At 43.8% G+C, this 12,768-nt stretch overlaps 1 protein-coding gene across 1 annotated transcript in view; it reads right to left on the bottom strand.

Moving 5' to 3' along the window:
• Positions 1–12,564, bottom strand: part of JAM3 (junctional adhesion molecule 3) — an 83,159-nt gene extending 70,595 nt beyond the window's left edge. Inside the window, exon 1 of the mRNA XM_055307073.1 lies at positions 12,455–12,564. Within this exon, the coding sequence (XP_055163048.1) occupies positions 12,455–12,530 (76 nt within the window). The 5' untranslated portion in view covers positions 12,531–12,564. The remainder of the gene's footprint in view (positions 1–12,454) is intronic.
• Positions 12,565–12,768: the final 204 nt, after the last annotated feature.

The following is a 12,768-nucleotide window of genomic DNA, read 5'->3' as shown; positions in this document are numbered from 1 at the left end:
ATAAATTTGCCTCTCAACAATTAAAGATCAGATGAATTGCAGTAAAGTAGTAACAGAAGTAATAGTAGCAACAGTTATTAATAAAGTAAATCTCTACCAGTTATTGACCAACCCCCACCAAAACAAAAAATAAACCTAACAGTAAAAGCTTATTATTATGCCAGGCCCTCTGCAGAGTACTTACATGAATTACATTATTAACTTTAATTTTACTATATTAATTACTGTTATATTTGTTATCATTTAAATACTCTGATAGGACCTTTATATATAGTCACTGGTTTGCAAAACAATCCTACAAAGTTACACATTACCACTAATCTTTTATAGAACAAGAAATTAACTTTGGTAAGTCATACAGTAGGGTTGGGATCCAACTCTTAGTCTAGTTTATGCTCTTCCTAATAAATAGGAATTCAGAAGATCACTCCAGGTTAAAGATCTAAAAAAAAAAAAAAAAGACTTTACAGAGAAGTACACTAAGCTGGATACCAGGGAATGAGTAAGAAGAGTATGCTCTTTAGAGAAGAGTATGCTCTGTATTTGAGGGAAGATGGGCCATGATAATAAAATAGAAATGGAAAAAACAAGGGTTACTCAGAAGACAATTCTGATGAAACAATAATGATGAAACAATTCTACAGAGCCAAAGACCATGCCCCAAATCATGATTCCCAATAAAAAGAGAATTGAGTCTTATGATCAATTTTTCCTCAATTATATAGCCATAATCTTGCAATAGGAAAAAAGAAAGCAACATTTCTCTAGAATCCAGCTCTTCAATGGAAAGGGTGGATGTGGAAATGAAAGAATTGCCTCATCTCTGCCATTAGGAAACCAGAGTCTAGTGATTTCTCTCTTGAAGGGAAAGCCACGATTTGCGCTGAAAACTAAGGCTTTACAACCAAACAAATCACATTATCATTGGGCTATAGGTAAGTCATGAGGCTTAAAAACAGTCTCTAAATTCTAATTAAATTTTCTTCCCCAAGGTTTCATTAAAAGTAGCTTTAAAAAAATATGAGTTTAAAGGTACTGCTCACATATAAGAATAGAAGCAACCGAAGTTTTAACAGATTTTATTTACCCTACACGTAGAAAATGTACTTTACAAGAACACAGAAAGTAAAATCTGTGAGTTGAAAAGAGAACAAAACACAAAAACATACTCCTTCTAAAAAAAGTTACCCGACCCTGAACTCACTCTGAGGAATGGTTTGTTGTAATTTGCAAGCAGCATATGGGTTATTGGCCACAGGGTAATAGGAGGAGAAAATATTTGTTCTGGCTTCAATGAAGTCCAAATCCCTCATTCAATGCTATTAAATGTCTTTAGGACTCTTCTCTTATCACTAATGCCTAAATAAGAGAAAGAAAGAGTGAGCCAGAGAGGAAAAGAGAAAGAGAGAGAGAGAGAGAGACCTGATATACACAGACACCAGAGGTAGATGGAAGAGGAATTCCAGCAATAATTTCATCTCGACATTTCATTCTGTTTTTCATATGGCTTAACCCTGCACACCTCCTGGAGCTGTACTAACATGATGAAACACTGTGGAATAGAATTAAGCATTTCTAAAGTTACATGAATATTTTCATTTAAATCAAAGTCTTCATTCTCTGACTTACCTACAGAGTAATTTAAATTGGAACCGTATAGAAAATATGACCAGCTATTTGACACTAACGGTCATTATCCACAAATAGTCTAACAGAAAAGTTAGGCTATAACAGAATTAATGGAAAGAAGAAATAGCATAATAATAATATTTTTGTAACCCTCCTGAACTCTGCTGCAGTCAGCATCTATTTCAAAAAACATTCAAAGGATGTGTCCCCCATTAGGATCCTGAGACCTAGAGCTGGCTTCTCAACCCAAGGTGCATTAATAATCCTCTGGGAGCTGTGAACCCCCAAAAATAGTATATAAAAAAAATTTTTTATAGGGCAGTCCAGGTGGCTCAGTGGTTTAGAGCCGCCTTCAGCCCAAGGCATGATCCTGGAGGCTCGGGATCAAGTCCCACGTCAGGCTCCCTGCATGGAGCCTGCTTCTCCCTCTGCCTGTCTTTCTGCCTTTCTCTCTCTCTCTCTCTCTGTCTCTCGTGAATAAATAAATAAAATCTTTTAAAAAAATTTATATATGCAGATAGGAATACTGTTTGGAGGAAAGGGTCCATAGCTTTCATTAGTTCCTATAAAGTGTTCATAACATAAGCTACTTCACCAATGTACCCTAATGGCATGAAACAATTGCCTGGCAAATTAGAGACACTTAAAATATTTGTTTCTATTGAACCAGTGTTCTAGAGATTCACAACTAGGTTCTAAACCCGTTCTTTATTACCAGTGGGCTTATGGTCTGAATGAAACTTCATATCTGATACAAAGAAATCAAACTAAATTTAGAACACCAACCCAACAAAATAGCCCTCAATTTTTTTCTTTGGGGTAAACAAACTTAGAAACTCTTAAAACATTAGATGTAGTACAGCTATAGCAGAAAAAAAAAACACAAAAAAAAAACCCCAAAAAACCTGAGGCTCTGAAAGATTAATGTTCCCAACCACTTAGAGTTCAAACCAAGCTTACCTGGCTCTAATACACTTCTACACTTTCAGAAGAGAAAGAGATTTCTATAAACTAGGTTTTCAAAGCTTTCTAATGCACTTTTAATTAACAAATTAATTCAACTAATCAGTTAAAAATTCTCTTAAATTCCCATAAAATCACTTTGGATGTGAAACTTATATAGCTAAAGTGAGTCATCTAATATGGGGAATGAAGTGTGGATGTTCTGCTGGTGGTGTGAAAGGGATGGTGTTTAAATTACTTTCAAATGATTTGGACTAAAACCAATATTATCTCCCCAAGGTCCAAAAACGAATCACATGCAATGCTGGGAAATGAATCCAGAATGCCTAACACCCACGATGCTGTGCTCCCTCCTTCACCCAGAAAAGTATCTGAAAGGCTACAAACAATGGAGCCTTCCCAAGATGCAGTGGGTGGTTTTCTTCCTCACAGTACATGGTTTGAGCTTTTTAGAGAACCAGCATTTTATTCTGTAGGAATTTGGATCTCAGATTCAGATTCTAGCTATAAAGCTTAAGGTTACTTCTACATTTTGCCCCTGAATGTCTTTACCTTCACCTTCACCAGTTGCCTGTCTAGTGCAGAACAGCTGTAACTCTCCAAATTTTACGTTTCTGTATCTTGAATGATAGGTGGTTGCTTCTCAGAGAATCCAATCCAAGACAGAGATAATAGTTGTACAATTCAGTATATATTTAAAATAACACACCCCTCAGGATGCTTGGGTGGCTCAATCAGTTAAGCATCCCACTTTGGTTAGGCTCAGGTCATGATCTCATGGGTAGTGGGATCAAGCCCTGTACCAGGCTCCACACTCAGCAGAGAGTCTGCTTGAAGATTCTCTCCCTCTACACCTCCCCTCAACTTGCTCATGGACTCTCTCACTCTCTAAAATAAATGTCAAAAATAATAATAATAATAATAATAATAATAATAATAATAATACAACCCCATCTTCAAAGGAGTGATGCTTAGCAAGAATCATGCAATCTCTTCCTTCAAATATATCACAACCTGTATGGGGATATATGTGCTCTGAAAAAACATAGTCAATACTTTTATATTTGAAACTGAAAACAAAAGAATTACCTTCACCATATGGGTATTAAAGAAAGGTATGTGAGGGGCGCCTGGGTGGTGTCTAACTCTTGGTTTGGCTCAGGTCATGATCTCAGGGTCGTGAGATCAAGCCTGCATCAGGCTTCATGCTCAATGCAGAGTCTGCTTGAGACTGAGTCTCCCTCCACCCCTCCTGCTTGTGCACATGTTCTTTTACTCTCTAAAAAATAAGTAAATCGTTTAAGAAAATTAAAAAAAAAAGAAATATATGTGGCTCTTACAATAATTAGGGGAAATGGGTTAAATAAAAGCTGAGATTCCAGTTTCCAACAGTATAGTGGATTAGATACTCCAAAAGGCCTTTTCACTCCAACAAGGTCCTATGTAAACCATAGTTTTTAATACATCTCTGGGCTCCCAGAAAGTGAGGGAATCTTTAAAAGGGCAAATAAAATAGCTATGGGCTGAAACCAGAAAGATGGGTGGGGATGTGACTCTGAAAGCAAATGTTCACTTTTAATACTTCAGTAGAGAGACTGTGCCCTTGGGTCAGCAGGAAGGCAGAGAAGTTGAGCCTGAGATTTTCAAATAATCCCAGGGACCCTCCAAGTGGTTAAGCCATCCCAGGTGGTCACTGCGTGGTGGAAGCATGCTCTCTCACAAAAAGCATCTTCAAGTCAGATACTGCACCAATTACGATCAATCAAGTATCAGCTTATGAGTAAAATAGAACAAACCATCATAAGAATCGTAAGAAACAATATTAAATTTAGATCTCCAAGAACTTCAGACATTTGAGGTATCAGATAAAAAATATAAAACAGCTATGCATGAAATGTTTTTTAAAAAGGACTTTTAGGGGCAGCCCCAGTGGCGTAGCGGTTTAGCGCTGCCTGCAGCCGAGGGCCTGATCCTGGAGACCCTAGGATCGAGTCCCACGTCAGGCTCTCTGCATGGAGCCTGCTTCTCCCTCTGCCTGTGTCTCTGCCTCTGTGTGTGTGTGTGTCTCTATGAATAAATAAAATATTTAAAAAAATTAAAAAGGACTTTTAGGGGACACCTGGGTGGCTCAGTGGTTGAACGTTTGCCTTCGGCCCAAGGAGTCATCCTAGAGACCCAGGATCGAGTCCCACAGCAGGCTCCCTACATGGAGCCTGCTTCTCCCTCTTCCTGTGTCTCTGCCTCTCTCTCTGTGTCTCTCATGAATAAATAAATAAAATCTTAAAAAATAAATAAATAAAAAGGACTCTTAAAAAATGAACAAGCAAAAGAGATCAGATTATAAAAAGAACCCATTTCAGAAATGAGCAAATTAATTGGTTTAAAAAAATCTTTATGTACTGGTTAAATAACAGATTACACAGCTGAAAAAAGAGAAAGCTATAAAGCATATCATGAAGGGGAAAATATGAAATTATGACAGAAAGGTTAACAGTCTTAGAAGAGAGAATGACTGAATACATATTGAATCAGAGTCCCAGAAGGAAAGAATTAAGGAAACAGAAGGTAGACAGTATTTTAACAGATAATACATGAGAATTCTCAGGAAAAGACCTAAAGTCAAAAAAAAATAAAAAATAATAAAAAAATAAAAGACCTAAAGTCAGAGATACACAAAGTATAACAAATTAATAAGGAAAATAGCTAAAAAGAAATCCATCCTAGACACAGTGTAGTAACATTTCAGATTACCAAAGACAAAGAAAATATGTTTAAAGTAGCTGGAGAGAAAAGAGGCAACCTAGAAAAGGCTAAGGATATGACTAAGTGCGGACCTCACAACAGTAATAATGGAAACCAGAAAGCATCTGTGTTACATATTCCAGGCTCTAAGATAAAGTAACGGGTGCCTGGGTGGCTCAGGGTTGAGCTTCTGCCTTTGGCTCAGGTCGTGACCCCAGGGTCCCAGATGGAATCCCACACTGGGCTCCCCGCATGGAGCCTGCTTCTCCCTCTGCGTATATCTCTGCCTCTCTCTGTGTCTCTCATGAATAAATAAATTTTTAAAAATCTTAAAAAAAATAAGTCATAGAAACTGTCAACCAAAAATGATACCTCCAGCAAATCTATATTTCAAGGACAAAATAAATTGTTAGATATGCGTAAAAGTGAATTGAAGATCAAGACCCACCTGAAGGAAGTGACCTTGAACTTCCTAACTTCCTGGGATGGAGTCCCACGTCAGGCTCCTTGCATGGAGCAGCTTCTCCCTCTGCCTGCCTGCCTCTCTCTCTCTCTCTCTCTCTCTCTCTCTCGAATAAATAAATAAATAAAATCTTTAAAAAATAAAATAAAATATTTTATCCAAATGCTACTATGTTCACTATCAAAACTGTATGTTTCTTGGTCTGGAGAAGTATTCATCTTAGACTCCCCTGTTTTGCTCATGGAAAGCTTCACAGCCGTGAAAACAGAGACTGCCAAATAAATATGGATTGGCTGGTTAAGTTCCAGCACCCTGACAGAGATACTTTAGAGGAAAACCATGGCAAGGGGGAAAAAAAAAACAAACCACGCAGCTGTCTTATGATTTGCTGCATTCTTTGTAACCCTCCAGACAGCTGCACCTCATTCTAAAGACATTATATATTTTCCTTAGAGAAAGACATCAAATAAGGAAGTCCATGGGCAGGAAGAAGTGATAAGGGTGCATGTGCTGACAGCTCACTTCAGGAAACATCTTTCAGAGTCTATTTTCCAAGGAAGTCAATTTGACCTGGTGTTCCTCTCACCCAAGACAAAGAAAACAGTCCTCCAGAAGTTGCCCAGCTGGCACAAAGGAGGTGTTCAATAAATGCCGGCTGACTCTGAACAGGCGGACCAGAGCAAGTATTCGGATCATTTTGTTTGTTCAAAAAAAGGGGGAGAGAGGCAAATTTTCTCATCAGCTCTCTTTCAGTTTCCCAGTTAACCATTTGCTGAGGATGCCACAGCTGGCTCCCCAACCCAAAAGCCAGTGACAGCCATCTCCCAAATGCGTCACAAAGAATGCATGATCAAACAACTGAATCCAGTTGGCCCCTCTTTCATCCACTGTGGCTGACTTTAACCAAGGCGCACAAGCAACATGCTATTACATTGAACTAAACAAAGTTTTTCCATCTTAAAAGAAAATCTTGAGGTGCCAGGGTGGCTCAGTCCATTAAGTGTCTGCCTTCGGCTGGGGTCATGATCCCAGGGTCCTGGGATTGAGCCCTATGCCAGGCTCCCCGCTCAGCAGGCAGTCTGCTTCTCCCTCTCACTCTGCCCATCCCATGCCATGCTCTCGCTCTCTCCTCTCTCTCAAATAAATAAAATCTTTTTTTAAAAAAATAAAACCTTGACTAGTGCCAAATTTAAAATTCTACTATTTTATCTATTAGAGGCCAACACAAAATGCAATTTTTTTCATTATATAAAAAAAAAAAAATCTTCATTAAAGAAAACTTGGAAAAGGGACAGAAGAATCAGCCAGAAAAAGAGAAGAGTAGAAAACAATCAGCCATGAGAATCACCACTCAAAAACAGCACTTATCAACATTTTGGTTCATTATATTCCAGAGGTTTTTTTTTTTCCCCTAAGCACAGGATTAGTTTTGCAAGTTTTGCAAGACTGTGATCATATGTATATGCTAGCCCTATCTGCAGCTCGCAACACTTAAGTTTACGATAAGCATTTCCCCACTTTTTTTTCCCTTAACCTTGTATAAGTGCATAGATGGTAAAGATTTTTAATTAAACCAAGAAATACCATTTGTTTTCTTTCATAGAAACCACTATAGTAAAAACAGATTTTCCAAAAGTTCCTGCAGCCACTAGAGCTAAGATACATAAAAAAATGCCTAGACACAGAGGAAGTTTTTAAGATAACTGACTTGCAAGTGACAAAAAGAATATTTACCATCGTCGTATCTGGAAAGATACAAAAGAAATTAAATTCAGCCTCTGTTCCCAGTGAATTTTTGATATCATTGAGAGGATAACACATATTTACACCCAGTCACTGAAACCCAATACAATTCAGCATACAACTGCCCTGGCTCTTCTGGAACTGGGGATACCTTATTCCTTTCTGTACCCTTGGCACAAACAATAGTGCCTGGCATATTATAGATACTCAAACAACTGCTGTACTAAACTGAACTACAAACTAAGAGCTGTGCTTATATGGAAATAGGAGGGGTCACTGCGAGCTAGGTCAGGTTAGGCGGTAGCGGCATGAATACAGCAGAATGTTGGCAATAATTTACAGAGAGAAAGTTGAACCACAGAACCTTTGGGATTCTGTGAAAGTGAAAGATAACATAAGAAAAACTGTTTATGGGCAGCCTTCATTTATTAAACAGTTTGAGGTTTCTACGCAATCAGCACTGAAACCCCTGCTGGACACACACTAACTACTCACAGGGAAAACTAATGCATACCATATAATAGACACCACCTAAAAACAAAGAAAACACACCAACACAAAATACTACAGCATTCCCTTATATCAGAAACAAAGGCTAATTCTCGAGGAGCTTTCTGTTTGTCATGACAAGTGGCAAAGAGGCAGTAAATGAAGGCCTTAGATCTCCATATACAGTCCCACAGCGGATACTGTCCTTGCTAAACTAGGTGTAAAAGAATGTGCTTACCAAAACTTTCTCTCAGGATCTCTTTATACCCCAGTGAAACTATTTGCATATATGGTTAGCACTCAGAGGGCAGAGAAAGAAGAAATCTGTGAAATCTGTATTCAACCCTAACAGCGTCACACTCAAACCACCTGATTCCAAACATAACTTAAAAAGGAGAATCCAACTTCATGACTAGAGTCTCATTCAACAGACTCTATACATCCTAACTTTATTCACATAGTTTCTTTTCTTTTACCGCACTTGTGCTTTGAAAAAAATCCAAAGAATTTGTGGAGAAGGAATCTGCTAATACCACATCTCTAACAGCTGCTAGTATATCCAGATATACTAAATCCATAGCTCCTTCCATTACATTATATGTGCTTAATTACAAATCTGGTTTCTTTCAAAGAAACTGTTCTGAGCCTCCCCTACTGGGCTTCCTTAAGACCAAGCTACAGAGACCTTAGGGGCTGGGGGTAGAATAATTTTGTCTGGATGTAATACTGCAATTACTTATGATTAAGGATCTCTAATAGCTATCCATTCAATCTCCGCAGCCTGAAGCACTCAGGAAGAAATGTCTATCAACAAGTCATTGGGGAATGAACAGCTGATTTGAGGCACTGCAGGCTGCAGGGCAGGTGTTCTTTGTTTTTCTGAACACGAACACACACACACACACACACACACACACACACGCCTGATAGTAATTATATCTGCCACATAACTTAAAAGGAATTAAAACAATATAAAATAAGTCATTCTAAAAAATGTTTTAGGATCGTTTTCAAAAATCTTCCGGGAAATTTCAATTTCCAGATTTTGCTAAACTTCAGCACACAAGTTGTCTTATCCCAAGAATATAAACTGTTACGGTTTTAATTCTAAATGAAGCCCTTCTCTCTAGGACATCAAAAGATTTGGAAACCAAAAAGGAATTACTACATAATCATTCAAAAAAAGACACATTGTGTAACATCTGTAAGACTGAATTGCACCTGTCACCAACATAACAAAAGAATATTTTATATGCAAACCACACAGCTCTGAACATTTAATAATTTGTTAGCCTAATAATTTGGAGCCTAAGAAGAAATCCACTGTCAAATGCACTAATACAAGCAACCAGAAATTAGATTAACGCAAATAGTTCAAGATTTCTAAATTTAAAATGCATGGGCTTATCACCCTGAGCAAGTTACGGAAACTCTCCATTCTTCTGTTTCTTCATCCACAAAGTGCGCAAAATAATAGTAGCAACCCCTGAGTTGTTATCAACATGAAATGAATATATATTAAATTGTTATAACAGAGCCCGGCAAAGGCTAATAAAGAATGTAATAAATCAGGAAGAAATGTATTTAAATGACAATGCTGAAGAAAGCAGTAATTGTAGTAATTGAAAAGAATTACAAAAACAAGAGAGACACAACTGTCCTGACCCATGGAAGAAAAAAGTTTTCAAGGTATTACAGTATGTTTAAAGTACACACAAAATGGGATCCCTGGGTGGCGCAGCGGTTTGGCGCCTGCCTTTGGCCCAGGGCGCGATCCTGGAGACCCGGGATCGAGTCCCACATCGGGCTCCCGGTGCATGGAGCCTGCTTCTCTCTCTGCCTGTGTCTCTGCCTCTCTCTCTCTCTCTCTCTCTGTGACTATCATAAATAAATAAAAATAAAAAAAAAGTACACACAAAATAACAGAAAAAGTGCTCCCTACTAAAAAAAAAGATAGCTGCATCCCCTCAGAATGATTGTCATCAGTCCTACTTTGCAAAATTTTATTCTTCCTCCTGTGCTCTCTGCAGGTAAATCCCAGCCGTTAATATCAAGAAAGCCACAAAACCTGCACTTCCAGGAAAGCAAACTAGAGTTAAGGGTATGTGAGGTCCTTAGCATCTTCTAATTTTATTAACAAGCCACCAAGCTGAAATTCATTCCTAAATAGAATTGCCAAATGCGTCTGCAATAAAAACTGCAAACTTTCCTGTGAACAGAACTTTTCAACAATAGGGAGTTGTTCCAGTCTGTGAATAGGACAGTGTCAGTGTGACCAACAAAGCCGGGAGCTGGACATTCCTGACACCCTTGTCCCCTGGCTAGCCTTTGATCATTTCTCTCCCTCAACCACATGTTTCTGGAAATCACTTTCAGGCAAAGTAGATGGACAACATCTATACCCTGAAACCTACCCCTCATCATAAAGCCTGTTTCCATGGCTCCTCAGACTCTCACTTTTTATCTATCACGGATAGGAACATTCCACAAGAATGAACATCAAACACAGGAGTGCTTTGTTTTCCTAGTCTGTCCACCCCCACTCCCAAACAGTCACTTCGTGCTTTAATTTGTATATTCTGGAAAACATCATGGGATGACAAGGGCAACTAAGCCAAACACTAACATGACCTCGGAGCTGAAAAGAGCTCGTGTGGCCACCTGTGGATGTCCACTCAGGGAGCAAGGGGTGCTTTAGGCAAAGGTGAGTCTTCACCACTTGCAGTCTTGGAAAGGGGACCTGACTTAGGTCTCAGTTCTCTTACCTGGAAGTGGGTTAATAACCCCGCACACAGTTGGGTCAGCACCAAGGGAGCTCAGGACTTCCAAGCACCTAGAGGACAGTCCTGTTCACTAAACACCATCTCCAGTCCTCTGCCCAACGGTCCTGGACAACAAACCCCAGGGCCTTACCAACCGGTGGGGGGACACAAACCGCCCAACGTTACTGTTGTGACCTGATCGAACCGGCCCAGATGCTCTTTCCAGGTGCGGGTCTGCCGGGTCTCCTAGGCCTGGCTGTTGACACATAGGACACCTGCCTGACACCCAGGCCGTTTTATTTCCCCCGAAGTAAAGCTGGGTTTGCCCGATTCAGTTCCTTTGTTTACAGCAGGAGAGAAATTAACAATCACATCTCCTAAGGCTGCGACCAACCGGGTGAGCCGCCCGCACCTCAGGAGGCTGCTCACCCACCGGGAGGGACACCCAGGCCTCTGGGTCGTGCCCCCCCGCACCTCGGGAGGCCGCTCACCCATGGGGAGGACACCCGGGCTTGGAGGTCCTGCTCCCTGCACCTCGGGAGGCTCCTCACCCACCCGGAGGACGCGGGGCCTGGGGGTCGTGACCCCCTGCACCTCAGGAGGCCCTTCACCTATGGGGAGGATGCCCAGGCCTCAGAGTCGTGCCCCTGCACCTCCGGAGGCCGCTCACCTACCGGGAGGACACCTGGGCTTCGGGGTCGTGCCCCCTGCACCTCGGGAGGCCCCTCACCCATGGGGAGGACACCCAGGCCTCGGGGTCGTGCCCCCGACACCTCGGGAGGCCCCTCACTGACCACTGCTGACCCAGGCGCCCGTCTGCAGAGTCTTCTAGCAAGTTCGGACCTCACGCCTCCGCTCCCGAGGTCTGTCGGTGCAGAGAGCGGTGCCCTCCACTCGGCGGGCCCCCGGTGCCCCGGCCACAGATCCCCGGCACAGACCCGCTGACCCCTGCCCTGCACCGACCCGGTCCCCCTACAGCACCGACCCGCTAACCCTGCACCGACCCGGTGCCCCCGCCCCCGCACCGACCCGCTGCCCTCCCCCCTGCACCGACCCGCTGACCCCCCCCCGCACCGACCCGCTGACCGCCCCCGCACCGACCCGCTGCCCTCCCCCCTGCACCGACCCGCTGACCCCCCCCCGCACCGATCCGCTGCCCTCCCCCCCGCACCGACCCGCTGCCCTCCCCCCTGCACCGACCCGCTGACCCCCCCCCCCCCCCGCACCGACCCGCTGACCGCTCCCCGCACCGACCCGCTGCCCTCCCCCGTGCACCGACCCGCTGACCCCCCCCCACCGACCCGCTGACCGCCCCCCGCACCGACCCGCTGCCCTCCCCCCCATACCGACCCGCTGCCCTCCCCCTGCACCGACCCGCTGACCACCCCCCCCCGCACCGACCCGCTGACCGCTCCCCGCACCGACCCGCTGCCCTCCCCCCTGCACCGACCCGCTGACCCCCCCCGCACCGACCCGCTGACCGCCCCCCGCACCGACCCGCTGCCCTCCCCCCCGCACCGACCCGCTGACCACCCCCCCGCACCGACCCGCTGCCCCGGCCGCTGCCCCCCGCCCCCCGCCGCCCCTCCGGCCGAGCCCCCGCCCTGCCCGCGCCGGGACCGCTGTCCCGCCTGGCCCCCCGGGGCAGAACTCGCGCACTCACCCCTGAGCAGCAGCAGGAGGACGAGGCCGGGCAGCCGCGCGCAGAGCCAACCCGCCGGCCGCCGCCTGAGCGCCATGTCGCGGGAGCTGAGGGGCCACGGGCTCGCCGCGCAGCTGGGCTCCCCGCGCGCATGCGCCCTGCCTGCCCGGGCCCCGGCGACCCGCCCCCGGTCTCCATAGCGACCACGGCCCGGCGCAGCCGTCGCCAAGGTGACAAAGGAAGCTGAACTCTGGTTGCTATGGATGCGGGGATGCTCTGGACCGGCGCCAAGCGGTCCCATTCAAAGAGCTGGACGCGAGGAGGTAAAGAAGCTC

Source organism: Nyctereutes procyonoides, unplaced genomic scaffold (genome assembly GCF_905146905.1).
Source record: "Nyctereutes procyonoides isolate TBG_1078 unplaced genomic scaffold, NYPRO_anot_genome, whole genome shotgun sequence".
Lineage (NCBI taxonomy): Eukaryota > Metazoa > Chordata > Mammalia > Carnivora > Canidae > Nyctereutes > Nyctereutes procyonoides.
Note: the sequence above shows the minus strand (reverse complement) of the source record. Positions and strands in the feature narration are given on the sequence as shown.